Source organism: Anopheles maculipalpis, chromosome 3RL (genome assembly GCF_943734695.1).
Source record: "Anopheles maculipalpis chromosome 3RL, idAnoMacuDA_375_x, whole genome shotgun sequence".
Classification (NCBI taxonomy): domain Eukaryota; kingdom Metazoa; phylum Arthropoda; class Insecta; order Diptera; family Culicidae; genus Anopheles; species Anopheles maculipalpis.
In genome coordinates this window covers 45,897,045-45,916,301 of record NC_064872.1, presented here as the reverse complement: position 1 = coordinate 45,916,301, position 19,257 = coordinate 45,897,045, and the positions used below count along the sequence as shown (strand labels likewise).

Genomic DNA, 19,257 nt, shown 5'->3' with positions numbered 1-19,257 from the left:
AAGGATTATTAATATAGCTTCGTGAAGAAAGTGCGAGCATTTAATTCCACTTGTTAACACAATCACAATGCAAAACAAAATAGTTAATGTTAAAGTAAGGCCGAATGAATCTATTATTCAACAATGAACTAATATCGTCAATTTAAATGAATAAAATTACTATAAGATTAAAGCTTGTAATCTTATGTTGTTGTTCTGCTGTTGAATACTTTTAATAATAGAATTCAATGTTTAATAATCGCTTTTTCATGTTTTTGCAGTTTTGATAAGTTCTCTCCACTAACATGTTTCTTCTATTTAAAAAAACTGGTACAGTTGTATGCGTAATGTCGTAATGATGTTATAATGGGTTCCAAAAGTATTGGCCTGCTGATTTAAAGATCAAAAGTTTAATCTATTTACGATCAAGTAAAGTAGATGTAGTTTCCCCGCCCAGCTGACACAGAGGATGTTTATGAACATTTTGTCAACGGGAGCTCCAACATTTTGGCTATTTATAATGCCAAAATCTGTTCCCACCAACTGCCTGGTGGGTTAATTTTTCAGGAGCAAATTCTTTCTGACCCTTTTTTTGATATCTTTCTATTGCCTTGGCAAATGTTTGTCCGTACATGTCACCTTGGTTTACCAATATTTGATTTACTATTGCGAGTATTGGGATTTTTTTCAATTATTAGCTGAGCCGACATCTTGGCACCTCACTACACAGTGTAGCCAAGATATGAGCTCAGAAGGCAATGGATGGGAGAATGTTTTCTCTATTTCATTCGGAACAAATGATATAGTTCGCCATACTTCTAATTCATAAGAAGATATCGGCATACGTATTAGCAAATCATTCACCGATCGCGAAGAAAAGCATTTCCATTATAAAACAGAAAAATCCACATCTGTCTGAACCTGGTCCCGTGTGTCGCGGCTCACTTACAAGTCCGAGGTCAGCATGATGGACAAATTCAGCTGACTCTTTCTTTCGAAAACAGACGGGGTCTGGTCGAACCTTTTCTTTCTTCGCCGGATGCGAGAAAACTGATCAGTGGTCAGACACTGATGAGGTACTATATTTAGAGCAGCTTCATGTTTATATGGTATAAAAATAAAATGTGTTCTTTCATACGTGATCTTCTTTCGCAATACACTAGCCATGATATGTTGGACCTTTGCAATTTAATGGTTATACCTCCCCATCATTCTCTGCACTACGTTACCCTTCTAATAGTTGTTAAGCAGGCGCACACACTTTGAGTACATTTTTAGTCTGCGAGTAAACTATGGTTAATATGTATTACAGAACTGGTAATATGACATTGTTTTTGCTAGGGAAAAAAAGCACACAATTGCTCATGATAAATAGTTACTATAAACAAATGTCAAGCATGTCACTATTTCAAGGTTCCTTTGATTGTAAAGAAAGTTGAGTTACAGTGGTAGAAAAAATATTTATCAAGATGAATGTTTGTAAACCCGTTTTTTCTACTTTAACAGTGTTGTAACATAAAACAGCGGCATGACTTCATATGAACAAACAACCAGTGAATAGAGAAACGTTAACGAGTGTGTTCGAATCCAAGCCAACTTAAAATATAGTGACATATTTGCTTGTACCGTGTGTATTTGTGCACATACTTCATATTTGTAGATTAGGGTCTGTACATAATGACTGCTGTTGCCATGGCATCGGATGGAGGCTATGATCCCGGTAAGTGCTATGATAATAAATTTACTCCAAAATCGGAATGAATCCAAACCATTACCATAAGAACCATAATTAACTCATCAAAATTAGTAATCAAAATATTATTGATATGAAAATGAAACTTTTGATGTAATCAATATCAAATTTTTAAACTAACATACGTCATTAAACTATGCTACATATTTGTTCAAACAAGCAGTTTAATTGTTGTGATACATCTATGCATCGTTATCCTTCAGTTGCTTAGATGTAATGTAACAACATAACGGTGAAGAGCAATCTGGTCGTTCTAATGACAGTACAAAAAAATGCATCATCACATTTGGATATTATTCGGAGCGTTAACATATTCCACAATAACAACTCTTCATGACCACTCTCCTTGAAGTGCAGGCCAATCAGCGACGAACGTACGCATCATGCATTTAGAAGGATGCCACTCCAACAAATGACGTCAATGGCGTCGCTTGTTTCTTGTTGGATAAACAAAAGGGACCCGACACGACGCTGGAAAATTATTTCGCACGAATAGAGTTTTTTTTGACACAAGCGAATGTCACCGGAAGTTACACTTACAAAATTTGTTTATAATGCCATAATATACAATATTCGCATAACACAGGTTTTGTGCACGCGAGTAGCTTTTTCCAACGCGACAATATTTCATGGATTTCTTTTACGTTCAATCCTTAACGAAATCCTTAGTTATTTTTAACTTTTTAATTAATTAAACCATTTAACATGAATCATTACCGTTTTTTTAAATAATATTTGTTTCTAACTTTCTTTATTGTACAGTGATTTCTAAGCTGATTACGTCGCTTAAAGAAGCTGAAAGCTTGACCGACGAAAAAGATCTAGGATTTTTGCAAAATTTGCTGCAGTCGAAGGAACTGAACGCGTTAGTGAATGTACATAGCAAGGTGGCCAAAATTAATAAGGACGACAGGATAGCACCGTTGCTGTCCGCGTCAGTTCAGGTTAGTCGTGTGTGTGTGTGTGTATATAAGCTTTTGTTCGTTGATAGAAAGCAAGTTTCTACTCATCTAAATAAACAATGTTTCCCTCTACGTTGTATGAAAATTTTAGATCCTGATGGAAGTGTTAGAACTGCTCGCACCAAGATGTCACATTTCTCCACTCTGCAAGGAAGTTTTCCACCTACTTCAAACTCCGCATTTGCAGGTAAATTGAAAGGAATTATACATACAAGTATTAGTTTTAATTTTTGCATGCTTGCAATGAGCCACGTCTATAAGTCCCACTTGCCGAAATAGTCAAAATTACCACGATCCAAATCACAGAGATACGAAGGAAGTTGTCGAACCGAAACCCAAACTAACCATTTAACCAACCATGAAAATTCATATGTTTCGTTGCTGCTTTATTTTTTTATGGACATCCTTCTGAAACCGAAGGCCAATCATTAAATTGGTACAGCTTTCCATTGCCGCTAGCACGCGATTTTTTGTGCAGCTGCGATTGAACGATGCTTCCATTAAAACCTGTCTGGATAATAAATGACAATCAATCGATAGGGGAGGGGGCACAGGATACATCCGGAACCAATTTACTAGACCTGATAGTGGAAAGGATGTCTTTGGCGATACATTTGTGTCATTGTGATTCGGTTGTTTGGTCGACCGGACGAAACTCAAATACCGTTTCATTTATTCATACAAAATAGCTTCGATGGGTCGCAACCCAACGAATGGCTGTTTGTGTCGTTTTGAATAAGAGTATCATCGGCCATAAATAATTTCACCTAGCTCAGATTGGTGTAACAGATTCGCAACAGTTTGAAGGTTTCGTCATGTTTTAAGCATTACTTTATATATTGCTCAGAAATCTCAAGCTCAATTATTTGGTGTAGTATTTTTGTTTTTGTTTTATATTTCCAATTTAATTTAATTTAATTCCCGGTGCTGCCGTCTGAAAACCAGCGCCACGTTCACCCTTACCCTTACAACGTATCTTGTACTGCAACATAGCGTTTAGAGATTTAATTTTTAACACAAATGATCAACTCTATTATGCACGCTTTGTTTTACAGAGTATTCTTTTTGCACACGACGCAATCGCGCAAAAAGATTTTTATCCACATCTTCCGGACATCCCCGTAGAGGTTGACGAAGACGAAGAAACTATCAAAATCGTGCAACTTGTAAAAAGTAACGAGCCCCTGGTAAGTCCATTAAATTATTGAATCATTTGGTTAGTAAATTATTCATATCATGACAGAGACAGCAGTTGTGATATGTGTTTAGCTTATATTAGTATCAATGGGTATGATTATATAGAGTCTGGCACTGTTTATGCTTAGTAGAAATTAATAATTTTAGTGCATGGTTTAACATTTAATGAACACTACACAGTTAATACCTCTAGTGCAAAATGTCCACTACAGATTAAGATCACATGTCTATACGTTCTACGTAAACAGGGCATCCTGTGCCAAGATGAACAGAGGCAGTTTGTGTTTGTTCGTAACTATATAGTAAGTCTTCTCAACAAAGCATATAGTGTTCACAATAGTTTGTACTTGCAAACAAGACAAGTTTCACCTCTCACCTTCTAGCAGTAAAGCGCAAAAGTCATGATACCATTCAACAGAAAATGTGTCTTGTCGTTGGATGCAAAATGAGGAGACATTCATTGGAAAACGTAGACTATCCGGCTTAAAACCCTTTCTTTCTCATTTCGAGTGATGAAACAGTGGCTGTCTTAGCCCTTGAGGTACTCAGATGGATGATGTTTGCCCATTTTACCTTAGCCAGGGGTTTACTCGTCAACATTTGCTTCAAGTGGCGAAAACAAAATATGTCTCTTGCACAGCGCTTCCATTCTTAACCTCATGCCATTGTATAAACCATACAATCATACTTTATTTGTTGCTTGGTGCAGTGGTGCGCTACTCGGAGTGCTGCACTTTAACACTCATATTCGTGATGCAAGTAGCATTATAAACAATGGCATATCAGCCTTTTCTATAAAACACCAAACAAAATTTATTTCATTCGTTAATCATCTTTAGTACATATCAAGGGAAATTGAATTGATATCCTAATTTTTACATTTATTGTCGAGCTTAGCTGGTTTTATTTAGCTTTTAAATATTTTTTTCCATTTTATCTTCCCAAAAAACACATAGTTTTGTGCTTTGAATGTGAGTTTGTTGTTTTATTACCGGTTGCATGATAAGCTAGTGACACACAATACTACACCAAATATCACTTTATTAATTTAAAAAAAAAAATCATACATTTATCATACCTCCATCGAAGCAGTACCCCTGTACATGAATGTTTACGTTCTACGCAGTACCTAATTGTATTTTAATTGTTTTATTTAGTTTGCTTTGTAGCGCATTAAATACATTCATCGTGTCTGTGTAATCGGTATTTATCACCAAACATGTCCGTCTATGTTTGCACCGTCTCGATGAAAATTTCACGATCGACTGCATTCACTCTATTCGTTTGATACTGAACTATTCTTCGTATACAGAAACAGGCTTTTATTCAGCATCTCTTCTGTGCGGTTGTATGTTGAATGTTTAGTCCCTTTCATTCTGTTTTCCTTCAAATCTCATAAATCTTCAATACTATGACCGAAAATGCGTATTTCTCTTACAAGTAGCGATCATTCGTGAAGCAATACACACACACACACACATTTTGATACAAAACTATTATTCGAAACTCATTTTTACTGCATTCAGTGTGCTGGAGCACAAAGTGCGGAACCGATTGTTGTAAGTATTTGCTGTTTGTTTTAAGATTTTGTTTTCGGCTGTAGGTTTCGCCAATGTTCATCGAAGCAAATGAAGCTTTGTCAAACATTTTCGTGTCGATTGGCGTGTCTATTCTACGCATTTTTTGTTTTTATTTGCCAAAGAGAATATATTTTTTTTGTGCAAATTTTTTGCTGACTATTATTTGTTGAGTTGCTGATTTCTGATTTTTGTTTCCGTATAATCGTTTCCAATAATTTGCGATGGAGGTAACCGATAAAGTGTTCTTTGATCGTCCTAATACTCAAACTACGAATAGATAAATTACAAACTTTTTTATGCTATGTACTCCGCTAGATTATTTTAAACAACGTTTAGCTTCTTGATCATAAGTTGTTTTTTTTTCGATACGCTGAATTATTGTCTTCGTTGATATGCTCCAGCCACCTTAACTACGTATGGATAGTGTGATAAGACGCACGCATGGTACTATTTATTTTTATCCCACTATATTTCAGGGTGCTACTATTAAAACAGATGAAGAAACGGGCAAAATTATTATCGCACGGATCATGCACGGCGGGGCGGCTGATCGTTCGGGCCTTATTCATGTCGGCGACGAGGTAATTGAAGTAAATAATATTAACGTCGAGGGCAAAACACCAAGCGATGTTCTCTCTATTCTGGTGAGTGTGGTAATCGAAGCAACACTTGCATTGGAAAGTTGATTAAATCCGTCCCACTATTTTTGCACAGCAAAATTCGGAAGGCACAATAACGTTCAAGCTCGTCCCGTCCGATGGGAAGCTGGATCAGCGCGAAAGCAAGGTACGGGTAAGAGCTTACTTCGACTATGAACCAGAAAACGATCCCTACATCCCTTGCAAAGAGGCTGGCCTAGGGTTCCAGCGGGGCGACATTCTTCACATTGTATCGCAGGTGAGGCATCAACGGTAGCTGTTTCAGCTTGGTACCATTGAACGATTCACGCAACACATGATTTTGCTTCCGTCAGGATGATTCCTACTGGTGGCAGGCTCGCAAAGAGGGTGAAAAAACAACCCGTGCCGGGTTGATACCAAGCCGAGCGCTCCAGGAGCGTCGCATACTGCACGAAAGAACTCAAAAGGAAACAAATGGTGATGCCAAAAGTGAGCAAAAAACAGTAGACTAAAAACATTCGGAAACGAAGTGCATGTGCACGCTACACACTTGTTTGTAACATTCATTATACTCAAATGCCATTCCACTCTTGTTTTTTTTCCCGCCCCGCATTTGCATCATCACACATTTTCGCTCGTTTGTGCCTGTTGTCATCCCGCATTGCTACAACTGCTCCATCCCATCTTGTGCCTCGCTCTGTGTTGACCCACACCACACCCCCCAAGAAGAAGGTTCATGTGCCTCCATCTGCTCTACACCACCCGGTTCACCAAATCCAAACCATCCCTGTGGTGGTCCAAAGACTAAAAAGATTATGTACGATACAGCTGAGAATGATGACTTTGATCGGGAAATGATCGCCACCTACGAGGAGGTTGCAAAGCTGTATCCACGTCCCGGTGTCTTTCGGCCGATCATCCTGATCGGTGCACCCGGAGTAGGACGAAACGAGCTGAAGCGTCGACTCGTTGCAAGAGATCCGGAAAAATATAAAAGCCCAGTTCCATGTGAGTATAGTGCTGCAATTTTTTTTAATCTAAAACCATGTCATACTAAATGATGGTCACGCATAATTCGCAGACACTACGCGCCCGATGCGCCCGGGCGAAGTCGCCGGCCGGGAATATCTTTTTGTAACCCGCGAAAAGATGGAAGCGGACATTGCGGCGTGCAAGTTCATCGAACACGGCGAGTACAAAGGCCATCTCTATGGGACGGCGGCTGAAAGTGTGAAAAGCATCGTGAATGCTGGATGCGTGTGTGTGCTGGGACCACACTATCAAGCACTGAAGTCATTAAGGACGGCTCAACTAAAGCCTTACATTGTACACATTAGGCCACCGACATACGAGGAGTTGAAAAAATCTCGCACGAAAGCTCGCGCACGCTCAACGTTTGATGAAAATAATTCAAGAGGATTTACGGTAAGCGAGGTGGTGAAGAGGTGTGAAAAGATCGTAAAACGCGTACTGACCTTGTGTCAAAACCTTTTTTCTTTTTTGTAGGATGAAGAGTTCATGGAAATGATTAAATCCGACGAACGCATTAACTTTCTTTACGGACACTTTTGCGACGATGAGATAGTAAATGATGATCTTACGGAAGCGTTCGAGAAGTTGGTCAATTTGGCCAACAAATGTGAATCCGAGCCGCTCTGGGCACCCGCCAGCTGGGTACAGTAGAGAATGTTGAGTTTGAGCGCAGGGAACAAACGGTTGGATGGACGGACGGCAGGGTGCTAGAATTTAAAAAGTTTGGTAAATTGTTTTCTTTTTTTTCGATTGCATTATTCGTACTAGTGTGACTATTATGCTTTGTTATGTCTTTCGATTGGATCGCTCATTCGTGTTATTATTCGATTGAATGTTATTTTATTACCAAATATTTTATCATTTTATATGCAAAGGATACATTTGTTATTAGTTTTATGATTTTTATTTACAATTTCTTTAACGCAATAAACTATGATTGGTCAAATTTTACGTCAATTCGATTGCTTTGCAGCCGTTATTCATTTCAGTTTTCATGGCCCCTGTTCTTCTATCGCAAGGGAGCGAATGAAACAAGCTGGAACGTTATTCCAAGGTGCTTTACTGAGGGATAGTAGTGCAAAGGCCAATCAAAGTGCTGGGATAAAATGGGCAATCGAAAAACAACTATCAGCAGCGAACTTGCGTTCATACATCCTATCGGCATTTGTGGATATTTGAAAAGATACTGTAGAGGTAGTAATATAGCGCCAGGAATTGTGTTACATTGTGTGTAATTATTATATACTAGAAAACATTTGTTGTTTGACCGAGTGTAGTGCCATGTTTGATTGTTTTATTTCCTCAGTTAGCCAACATAATAAGGACCATAGACATGCCTGTGGCGAATAGCGAAACACGGAGTTACGCGATAGAAACACAAATGAATGAGCTTATTTAACCTGTTTGACTTCACGGTACGTTTTTGCATGTTGTTAGTAGGGAATTTAATTAAAGCTAATCACTGCCCACCCAAACCATAGAACGGCAGTAAAGCGAATGCGAGAAGAAACGTACAATCCCTTGTTTTGTATACCCCGTTGTGCGATAAATGAAATGGTAATAGATAGTAGAGACACTAACCCAGATGCGCTGCATCTGGTTGGATTCGTAAATGTGTTCCAATTGTGATTAGAGTTAAGAATAATTTTGAACGACAAATTTTGTTTTCTATGTTAGTGCTGCACACTTTTCCGTACCTTAGCAGAAAGAAAAAGTAACTACAAAGACACAAATTGACGATGGTTCGCATTAGAAGCAATTGCACCGTTCTGTTTATACATCCCTTTTGAGAAAGAATGACCTATCGTTAGCATCCACTATGGCAAAGCTTTCGAATCAAAGCGCCATGTGCAACTTCCGTACCTATTAAAGGGAAACAATTCAAACGAGTGCATCGCGTGTAACAAAATTACCCTTTATCAAGTCATTTTTCTTCTAACAAAACTTCTAACTTGCAAGAAAAAAAAAAAACAAACAAACAAACAAAAATACAAGAACAAAAAAAATGATGGAATCACCAACACAGTTCACCTAACAGTTCTACAGTTTACAGTTGCAAAATATAAATATATATACACAGATATTTAAAGAAGCATTTAACAAAATTCATAAAATGAAAGGGTCCGTATTTTCCGACACGTTTTATAAATAAACCTCGAACATAAAAGAGATAGAATTCGTAGGAGTACACTTATCTTCATAGCCTTGCCTGTATGAAAATCGTGAAGCATTTTGTCAACCATTTGCTACTTACCACTAGAACAATAGCACACTAAATATAGTTTCTCAAACTTGAAGCTCCGCAAAATCAAAAGAACAGATTAGATAAAAAAGCACACACACACGTCTTTCGCTAGACTTGCGCGAGTCTACAACTAAAATTTGCATGCGCGGGTCTACAACCAACTATGCCAGAGCATTGCTTATTGAGTCAAAACCAAACAAAAAATGTATAGTCACTGTAAACTGCAAAGGAAAGACATAAAGGACGACAATTAATGTAACCCAGATACACAGAGAAGCAAAATGTTGTGATCGTATTTTTTATTGCAAAACTTCAGTCAAGTTTCCGTACCACAATGCGCCCACCCAGTGCTCGCAAATGAATATTCTAAAGCTGCTGTATCTAATGTATCCACACTATACGCTACCTGTCTCCACATTTCTATTGCTTCCTTGGACATCTTTCAAACATTACTAACGTTCAACAATGCTATGCTAAAGGAATAATGCTCCCCAAACCAAATGCCGTGTGCGGTACACACTTGTGGATGTATCGAGCTAATTGATTACTACACGGCACATACTGCGAGAGTTTGTGCAAATGAAATGTGAACAATCGGGACAATATGTATGCAAAACCACGTGTCAAGGTGTATGTCAAAAGAATATTAGCAGCCATATTTTTATTCAAATGTTTATGCAAACCGTTAACCATTCGTCCTAAGGTCAGAGAGAACTATCTTGCAAAAATATATATATAGATATAGAGGTGGATTTATGAAAGCAATTCTTGCTTGCCATTACTACACAAACAAACCACCAATCAATACATTTGTGGCAAATTATGAACTCACCATTCGTAAGTTGTTTTGGGGGTATGTGATGAGTGATCGTACAAAGCTTTTTACGATAGTTACTACACACACTGCTCCACAAAACAGTAAGATCTTCCCTTATTTTTTTTTCTGTGTGCGGTAATCGCCCAAATTTCTAGCAGCCAAAACACACACACACACTTTGACCCTGATTACGAATCTGCAGGTTATAGAAGGATAGCAAAAATGAAATTCTAATTTTCGGTCAAAACCAATTGGTCGGTCCATAAAACATATGTACATGCAAACGCGAAACAAACACGAAAGGCACATAAAAGTAAGCGAAGTGATGTTGTTTGTTGATTAGTTTTAGATATCTACACTCAAACATGAGGGTGCAAACGCGGAATCATGCCAATCATGTAGAACGAATAGAAAAAGGAGGCGAAACTGGCGAAACGAAGAGAAAAAAGTCACCCACTGTATCCTCAACAAACAGCAGCTAGTACGTAAAGATGCATTGAACAAAGGAGTATATAGCAAATACAAAGCAAAACCAAAATTTGGATATTGAAACCGTTTCTTTATTGTATTATAAGTTTACCGTGTTTTGCGTAATGATAAAACATACTGTTTTTTATATACACCCTTTATCTTTTTATGGTGACCATCTGGTTTAGCTATCTCGAATAGTTTGTGGTTTATAGTCAGGTTTGATTGCCTTTGCTAAGCTTTCCGCGTACAGTGGTAAGCGCTGCGTCATTGGGAAACCCCAGAAATCTTTTATCTGCCGGCAGAGGTTCAAATCCATCTCAACCACCAACAAACCATCCTTATCCCTAGACAGGCCAGGCGTACGGGAACCGTCCGGAGCCGCAACATACGACGATCCATAGAAAGGACCAAAATCCTTGTGTGCCGGCAACCCATTGCCGGAGGTAAACTCGTTCGGGAACACCTCCGTACCAACCCGATTGATGGCCACGGTAAAGTAGCTGTTGGCGATGGCCGCATTGCGCGCCTCAATACCCCACAGTGGTTCGCTTAGTCCGCCCACCTGTAATGGAAGGAAAGCAAATTAGCAAAGCAAATTGATTAACCGGATGCCCGGGTTTTCCTTACAGTAGCCGATGGATTGAATACGATTTCTGCACCATTGACACCAAACATCATCCAATTCTGTGGATGATGGCGCCCGTAACAGATGTTGATAGCGATGCGTCCGAACTGCGTCTCAAACACCGGATGCCCTGTATCGCCCTCGTAGTAATAGGTCGACTCATTGAAGTCGCCCACACGTGGAATATGATTCTTGCGATGTTTGCCGATGTAGGAACCATTGTTGGAAATTACCACTGCTGTGTTCCAGATCGTATCGTGATGGTTTGCATCACGCTCCAGGATGGGCGAGATGATTACCATGTTGTACTGTCGGGCCAACTCCTTCAGCATCTTTGTTGTCGGTCCATTTTCGACGTCTTCGGCAAATTCGCACCAGGGAAACTTTTCGCGCGTACAGAACGCAAATGGCATGGCTGCAAGCAACCAAAAAAGAAAAAAGACTTGACTGTGGTAAATTGGGATGGGAAACTGGTTTAATTTTACTTACTCCAAGCTTCCTGTAGACAGACGATATTGACTCCGGCCGTAACAGCAACACGTAAGATGTTGGAAATCTTCTCATGCAATGCATCACGCTGCACGTGAATCGGGGCCGTTGTCGGAATGTCCACCGTGTTTTGCACTGCTGCCACCCGCACTATTCTCGGCCGTCGCAGATCCTCCTTGCGGGCAGTAAACACGTACCCCTTTAGCTCGATGTCCACATCCTTGGATAGTGAGATGGTTTCTTCAGAAAATTTTAACTCGTTGCTGAAAACATTTTAACCGAAACATGATTATGTGAAGAAGCTTTTATGTTTAGATTTATTACCAGCAAAATTATGTTAGCTGTCATGACCAATATAGTGAAGGAGTTTTGTTCTTAGATTTGTTCATGTTATCTACCCATCACTCCGGGCGAAAAAGTAAGGATATTATGATGTGATCAGTGATAACCGATCTTTACCCCACCTTCTCTGTTTTTTAGAATGAAAGCCAGATAGACAGAGCTTCCTAGCATGCGACAGAATATGAAAAGAAAAACTCACGTTGACGAAGATTCCTCCTGAATAGGACGAGAAGAAACTCCTGAATAGGATGGACATTGTGATAGGAAAGCGTCAGTTGAAGCTAACCTTGTTTGAAGAGTAGGCAATCGAGCAGGAAGGTAATACAACGGATTAGAAGATGCCAGGATTTAAAACAAGGACATGTTGAATACTTAATCCCTCCCTCTAAGCTGTTGTCTTCAACAAGAATTTTCAATTCTTCGGAACAACCACCATAAAGGGTTTCGTGACCAAAGCCATAGTGAAGGTCTCGAATGTGTTGTAAAACATTCACGATTGCATTGCGCATAGGCTATGGTTCATGATGCTCCACACATCTATTGCACCGAGAGCTAATACCTCAACGACCCAAATCCCGCCACTAAACGAGTTCTTAGCGTTATCGCAAATATTTTCTACCAAAAAGGTCATAACACAATTCTACGTTAATTGTTATCTGTGGCTTATCTACGCCTCATTCTCCAATCTACCGTAGTAATATCATTGTACGGTGTTATCAAATGCTTATTGTCATACTGCACCAATTAGAATGGCAGATAATAGGCCAATTATTCGCTCGGGGTTGGCTGCTGTCGCTCTTACATTGTAACAGCTTCAAACGATGTCCAAGTTCAGGTTCATACATGAGCGAAGACCAGGGTGTCGTTCTTCTCACAGCAAACCTCCCCCAGCGCCAGTGTAAAGGTATTATCTATTTTTAACATATCATCATCACACTATATAAATTGCGTAGCCGAATAAATCGCATGTTCGTAACCGTGTGCTGTATTTACTGTCACTTCGTAACACCCAAAGGCAAAACAATACTTACTCGTCGGGCCTTCCGTACAGCACCCGTTTAACTTCACGCAGCTCTTCCGGTGGAATATATTTGTTTAGGGTGTCTTCTAAGCTTTTGAAATTTGATTCAGACATACTTTGTAGCTCCGTTTACTATGAAACTTCAACAACAACACCACAAAACTTAGACCGTCTCCGGTGAACGGTGTTGACGGATTTTAGGTCAATTATCGATTCCGAGTAGCGCGCTAGACTTGGCGTGTGGCTTTGAACAGCGAAGTGTGTTGTTCAATGGACGGTATTAGCACACTGAACTCTAGCGAGCTATGAACAGCGATAGCCATTGCGCATTGAGACCCATTACTGCTCTGCGCGTACGGCTTGCGAGTGCGTATGTGGGGTGGCAAGAGAAAAAGAGAATTTTGGAAGCAGTGTGAGAACAGCTCCGGATTGTTCATAGTGCGGTCTATGTGTATCGTTGTTCTTCTCCGCCCTCTTTCACTCTCCAGATTACATAACCCCCGGCTAGTCTGGTTTGTTCCATAGTCGGTGCGGCGATTCGACGAACGTTTAAATACACATGAAAACACCCGATGTAAATAATTGTAATCTAATCTGATACCATGCACCGTTGTTTTCTACCAAACACGTTGAAGCGACTGATAAGAAAATGTCTCTTAAATGTGCTGATACATTACTGATTACAGTAGGGGCTGTTCGCAATTATGAACAGGTCCTAGGTATGTCCTATTTATAGGATTAAATTTTAATAATTAATATTATGTTTTCATACAGCAGAAATTTTAAATAAATTCATTTCTTAAGAAATATTGTTCACATCATGCATCTCAATGTATATTTTGGCACAACTGTTTTATTGATCATATCATTTGGAATGTTACGTTTGTATCCTAAACACCTTGTGCATATTGGAAAGTTTTCAATCAATTGAAAACCGTTGAACATAAATTTTGATTCATAATCATCCTACTAACAATGGCGTTAAACGCGGTCTTTCTTCTCCTTTTTAGTTTGAACTTGTTCATTTCAAATACCGTTGATATTTGTATTAATATCTTCGATTTGTGGTCGCTATAGTTATTGTCCCCTGCGAAGATCACTGCTATGAAAAGGCGTTAGACGCTATTGACAGATTGTGCGCTAATCTACTACTTGTCGTCCATTAAACGATTCATCTAACCGATCTTATGCTTACATCCTAATAAATGCACTTTGTGTCAGACTGTTCAGAACAGATTAAATGCAGGAATTGTTGTGGTAGTTAAATGCAGATGCGCTCGCTCCTGATTATTCGAACGAAATCAAGATGGCACCTTTGCGAACGTTGCTACCTTCTGCATTCGGGATCGCTTTAACAACGCCATCCTTGGCAGCTTTCAGAACATGCTCCATTTTCATGGCAATCAGCACTGCAACCGGTGTACCTGCTTTCACAGTATCGCCAGGCTTTACAAGCAACTTATCGAGCACCCCGGGCATTGGGGCAGTTACGCTGGACGCGTCGACACCACCCATCGTGCTTTCGGCAATGAGAAAGCGTGGCTGAACAAGTTCTCCACCAATCATACCATTCTAGACAAGCAAGAAAAAAAAATGGTTTACTGTACAACGCATCATTGATTAATTGATCAACAGAAACTTACCTCATCGAAAAGTGCCACATTTTCACCTGAAATGACGGCGTTAAAACACGAAACGTGTCCCTCGATGTTCGTTTCCAACAGGAAACGGTTGGTGTACGGTTTACGGCGCACCGTTACCTTCTGCCATTCGCCGGCATCCACACGAACCAGGTAACAGCTTTCAGCGCTCGTCGTTACTTCAACCGTATGCTCTACATCGCCAACTTTTATCTTTATCGGACGTGCCACACTATAGTTCGGCCGGAAGCCGTACTCACCATCGAATGGGGTACAAGTTTTCGTGCCCAAACTGGCGCCCGATTGCACGCGTTCGTTTAGCACGTGGGCTAGCGCCATTTGGACTACCTTCTCCGAAGGTATCACTTTTTTCGGGAAAAGTGTATTCATGTGCTGCTCGATAAAGCCAGTATGCACATCTGCAGCCTGGAAGTGTTCGTGCTGAGCAAGATCGATCAGGAAGTTTATGTTGGTCTGCAGACCAGCTATTTGATAGTTGGTCAACTGTTCGACCAGCAGTTGCAAGCTGCTGGCACGATTTTCGCCCCAGACTACCAGCTTCGCTATCATCGGATCGTAATGGATGGACACTTCGTCTCCCTGCCTTACGCCAGTCTCAACACGCGTCGTACTTGACGGCTCTGGGGTCGACAGGTAGTCTAAAGGACCTGCACCCGGAAGAAAACCTCCTGCCGGGTCCTCGGCGTAGATACGAGCCTCGAAAGCGTGACCGCGCATGACGATATCTTCTTGGGTTACCGGTAGACGCTCTCCCGCTGCTACCTTTATTTGCCATTCGACTAAATCGGTTCCGGTAATCATTTCCGTGATGGGATGCTCAACCTGCAGCCGAGTGTTCATTTCCATAAAATGAAAGGACAGATCTTCTTTGTCCAGGATGAATTCCACCGTACCGGCGCCGACGTAGTTTACTGCTTTAGCGGCACGAACCGCTGCCTCGCCGAGCTGTTTACGTAGCTCCTCCGACAGACCCGGGGCGGGTGCTTCTTCGATAATTTTTTGATGCCGTCTTTGAACCGAACAATCACGTTCGTACAGATAGACCGCATTACCGTAATGGTCAGCAAATACCTGTACCTCCACGTGTCTTGGTGATCGTACATAGCGTTCCAGCAGCATTGCGCTATCACCGAAAGCCTTCTCAGACTCTGTCCGAGCGGACTGTAACATGGGCATGAAATCCGCTTCCGTTTCCGCAATACGCATTCCTTTGCCGCCACCGCCCCGAACCGCCTTAATCATAAGGGGAAATCCTATCTGTTGTGCCTCCTTCAGCAGTCTCTCGTCCGATTGATCTTCTCCATGGTATCCGTTGATGATCGGCACTCCGGCGGCGGACATGATGTGCTTGGAGGTGCTCTTAATTCCCATGTCCCGGATCGCACTCGCCGGTGGACCGATAAACGTGACACCTTCCTGCTGGCATAATTCTGCAAATTCCACGTTCTCCGACAGAAAGCCATAGCCGGGATGAATAGCTTGACAGCCCGCTCTTTTGGCAACCGCCAGTATCTTATCACCCCGCAGGTACGATTGTTGTGATGCGGCAGGACCAATGTTATATGCTTCGTTCGCTTGTTTTACATGTAGCGATTTTTCATCCGCTTCGGAGAAAACTGCAACCGTTCGAATCCCGAGCCGGTTCGCGGTTCGCATCACACGGCACGCAATTTCGCCACGATTTGCAATGAGCAGTTTATTTATCTGACGATGCGCCACCTTCGGGCCAGCGCTGGAGCAGGCGGAAGCAAATCGTCGGGAACTTGGAAAGCCAAAACATGAAAGAAATTAGTGAAATGAGCGAATGAATGAGTCCACACGCATGATTACATAACAAATCTGATTTTTTCATTCATTGCAGTCAGAATTTGCATTTCAAACACACGTTCAGTGTGGGGAATTGGGAATTCACAATACTTACCATGTTGCCGCGGTTTGCAGTTTGTGCAGCATGTTGTTTTCGTCCTTTTTTCAGGATAAATGTTTATTTACTGCAGCCTATCGTCACAACAGGTGGAACTGCACACTTGGAATGTGTCAAGATTGACATATGCGATTTCTTTTGACAGCTCGCGTAAAAGCTCCAATTCTAGTTTTTGCGATATTTTGTCCCCGATTGAATTGAGCGATTGACTGCTTTTTTTTATAAATAAATAAATGTGAAAAACATTTCACTAGCCGTGTGGAAATTTTGCACTGCACGAATTAGAACATAAATAATGGAACCCAAGTTCGATGCAGCTTGGTCAGATCAATTTTGGCAAAGCTGTTTGGTTGAAGTGGGCGAACTCCAACAATTTTGAATCATGAAATATTACCCGTGTAAACATCCTGCTTCAAGCAAAACCGGTTAAATATCTTGATCAAGCAATTGTCAAACGTGGATATATCAAATGTCAAAATGTGAAACAACCTGGTGAAATAAAGGAGAGACGTCACTTCTGTTGGAAAAGCGAAAAGCGAAGAACGTGTTTCGGCCTTATGACTTCGGAAATTGAATTTAATTGAACTTTTTACAACTCAGAAGTGGGATTACCAGAGCCTATTAAGTGGACATTTTGAGCGTTCGTGAAATGTGTAGTTTGTAGCCTTCTCCGTGAAGAGAGTGTTAATCAAAATGTTGACAAAAGATGAAAACGACGCCGCCACCGCCATGTTGCCCGATGAGAGAGACGCCGCCATTTTGTACAGTGAAAAGAACAGTACGGTTCCACATGGTTTGAGCTTAGTCCGGAACTCAACAAACGCCATCACCGATGCAAATCACGAAATAGAGTTGCTGAAAAAGAAAATCGAGATTCTTGAGCTGCAACAGAAAATCGCAGCTGTAAAAGCCCCAGCTACTGTTTCTTCGGGGCTACAACCAGCAGTCATCAAATTCGAAGAATTTGTTGATACATTTGGTGGTGACAATAGTGATCACATTGAGCGGTGGTTTAAGGAACTGGAACGAGTCTTCCTTCCATATAATATGGATGACACAAATAAGTTCCACTGTACACGTCGATTGCTTACTGGAACGGCAGCTAAATTCGTGACATCACTCGATGTTGCAACCTATCATGAGCTGAAAGATCGTTTGATACAAACTTTCAGCAAAATCAAATCGGTTGAAAGTACGTACAAGCAGCTTAGAGCACGACGACTTGCACGGAATGAATCCATCATCAGTTATATCCTGGACATGCAGACCTTGGCTTGTGATACTCCGATCCCAGAAGAAGAATTGATCAACATCATCATTGATGGAATCGGTGATCCCATCAACACCGCATCAATTCGTTTCGCCGCCAGATCTATGAATGAATTGCAGCAGTTACTTAAACGATATGAACAAATTCGCCCACGTAATATTGCAACGCCGTCAACAGCCAGACCTAATAATCAACCAAATAAGGGCGGTAAAGAAGCAGGTGATATTCAGCAAACAAGATGCTACAATTGCTCAAAATATGGGCATTATCAAAGTTCCTGTCCTTCACCACGTCGACCGAACGGATCATGTTTCACGTGCCATAAGATGGGACATGTCAATCGGGACTGTCCACGTCGTGTCTCATCAGCTTCAGCAGCTGTTCAGCAAGATGGGGAATTAGAGTACGCTCAACCGATTCAGTCAATTCAGGAGCTGGATGATTTTCGCTTGGAAATCACACGCCGCGATCAAGAGATAATGGCAATGGCTGCCAAAATGAAAACGCTCGAAGAGCAGCATCAGGATTATCAGCGTCACATTGCTGTCCTCAAGGAATCATTATGCGCTAAAGAAGAACATTACAACATGCTGCAATCAGATGTTGAAGAGCTGCGTAATCGGTTACAAGAAAAAAATCGAATGATTGACAATTTGGAAAATTTGCTAAAGGAGAAAGATAATCAAGTTGATATGGCACGAGCAAGGCTCAGCGCAATGCAGGCACACCATTGCAGCTCAGAAGGAGCGTTGACAAGCTTGGAAGAAGCAATCGGAGATAAGGAAAAACAAATGCAGCAACTGCGCGACCAGCGCGATCGAGTTGAAGCGGAGAAAAAAGAGGAACGAGAGCTACACGAACGTGAACTCGCCAAATTCAAGATGAAGCTTCACTCTTTGGATAGCGAGGTAGAAAAGCTAACGACACGTCTGCATAGAGCACTTGCCGAAAAGGATCGCCTGGAAGCCAGGTTCAAGGGACCTTATGTAATACACAAATGTTTGCCCAATGACAGATATGTAATACGAGACATTGATGGAGCACAACAAACTCAAATTCCCTACGATGGCGTACTCGAATCAGATAAACTAAGGAAGTGGATGTCGCAAGATGCAGACCCTGCATCAGTTTGCACATAGTCAGGGGGGAATTGAGGGCAATTCCCAAGTCAGGATAGCCGAGCTGTAAACATCCTGCTTCAAGCAAAACCGGTTAAATATCTTGATCAAGCAATTGTCAAACGTGGATATATCAAATGTCAAAATGTGA

At 41.0% G+C, this 19,257-nt stretch overlaps 4 protein-coding genes across 11 annotated transcripts in view; 2 read left to right on the top strand and 2 right to left on the bottom strand.

The window, feature by feature from the left end:
- Window positions 1-1,593: 1,593 nt before the first annotated feature.
- LOC126564396 (MAGUK p55 subfamily member 7) lies at window positions 1,594-7,792 on the top strand. Of its 5 annotated transcripts, none has more exons than XM_050221432.1 (11): window positions 1,594-1,699; window positions 2,495-2,676; window positions 2,786-2,881; window positions 3,750-3,881; window positions 5,418-5,450; window positions 5,948-6,115; window positions 6,186-6,368; window positions 6,445-6,580; window positions 6,920-7,099; window positions 7,173-7,516; window positions 7,598-7,792. In XM_050221432.1, the coding sequence occupies exons 1-11, from the start codon at window positions 1,657-1,659 to the stop codon at window positions 7,772-7,774; spliced, it is 1,674 nt and encodes a 557-aa protein (XP_050077389.1). In that variant the 5' UTR covers window positions 1,594-1,656; the 3' UTR covers window positions 7,775-7,792. The 5 variants fall into 5 exon arrangements, with proteins under 5 accessions (XP_050077389.1, XP_050077387.1, XP_050077386.1 ...); XM_050221430.1 differs by having other exon boundaries at window positions 6,824-7,099; XM_050221429.1 differs by having other exon boundaries at window positions 6,821-7,099.
- Window positions 7,793-10,832: 3,040 nt separating this feature from the next.
- The window catches only part of LOC126564842 (beta-ureidopropionase), a 300,108-nt gene continuing 291,683 nt past the window's right edge, over window positions 10,833-19,257 (bottom strand). For all 4 annotated transcript variants that reach the window (XM_050221961.1, XM_050221963.1, XM_050221962.1 and 1 more), the window contains exons 2-5: window positions 13,144-13,273; window positions 11,771-12,033; window positions 11,284-11,696; window positions 10,833-11,218 (exon numbers count right to left, since the gene is read on the bottom strand). In XM_050221961.1, coding sequence (XP_050077918.1) covers window positions 10,838-11,218; window positions 11,284-11,696; window positions 11,771-12,033; window positions 13,144-13,247 — 1,161 coding nt within the window. In that variant the 5' untranslated portion in view covers window positions 13,248-13,273 and the 3' untranslated portion in view covers window positions 10,833-10,837. The remainder of the gene's footprint in view (window positions 11,219-11,283; window positions 11,697-11,770; window positions 12,034-13,143; window positions 13,274-19,257) is intronic.
- LOC126564219 (methylcrotonoyl-CoA carboxylase subunit alpha, mitochondrial) lies at window positions 14,420-16,851 on the bottom strand. The gene is made up of 3 exons (XM_050221202.1): window positions 16,716-16,851; window positions 14,777-16,556; window positions 14,420-14,705 (listed from the first exon to the last, which is right to left on the bottom strand). Exons 1-3 carry the CDS (start codon window positions 16,745-16,747, stop codon window positions 14,421-14,423), a joined length of 2,097 nt encoding a protein of 698 aa, XP_050077159.1. The 5' UTR covers window positions 16,748-16,851; the 3' UTR covers window position 14,420.
- On the top strand, window positions 18,315-19,127 carry LOC126560666 (ELKS/Rab6-interacting/CAST family member 1-like). Its single transcript, XM_050216623.1, has one exon. It carries the CDS (start codon window positions 18,315-18,317, stop codon window positions 19,125-19,127), a length of 813 nt encoding a protein of 270 aa, XP_050072580.1.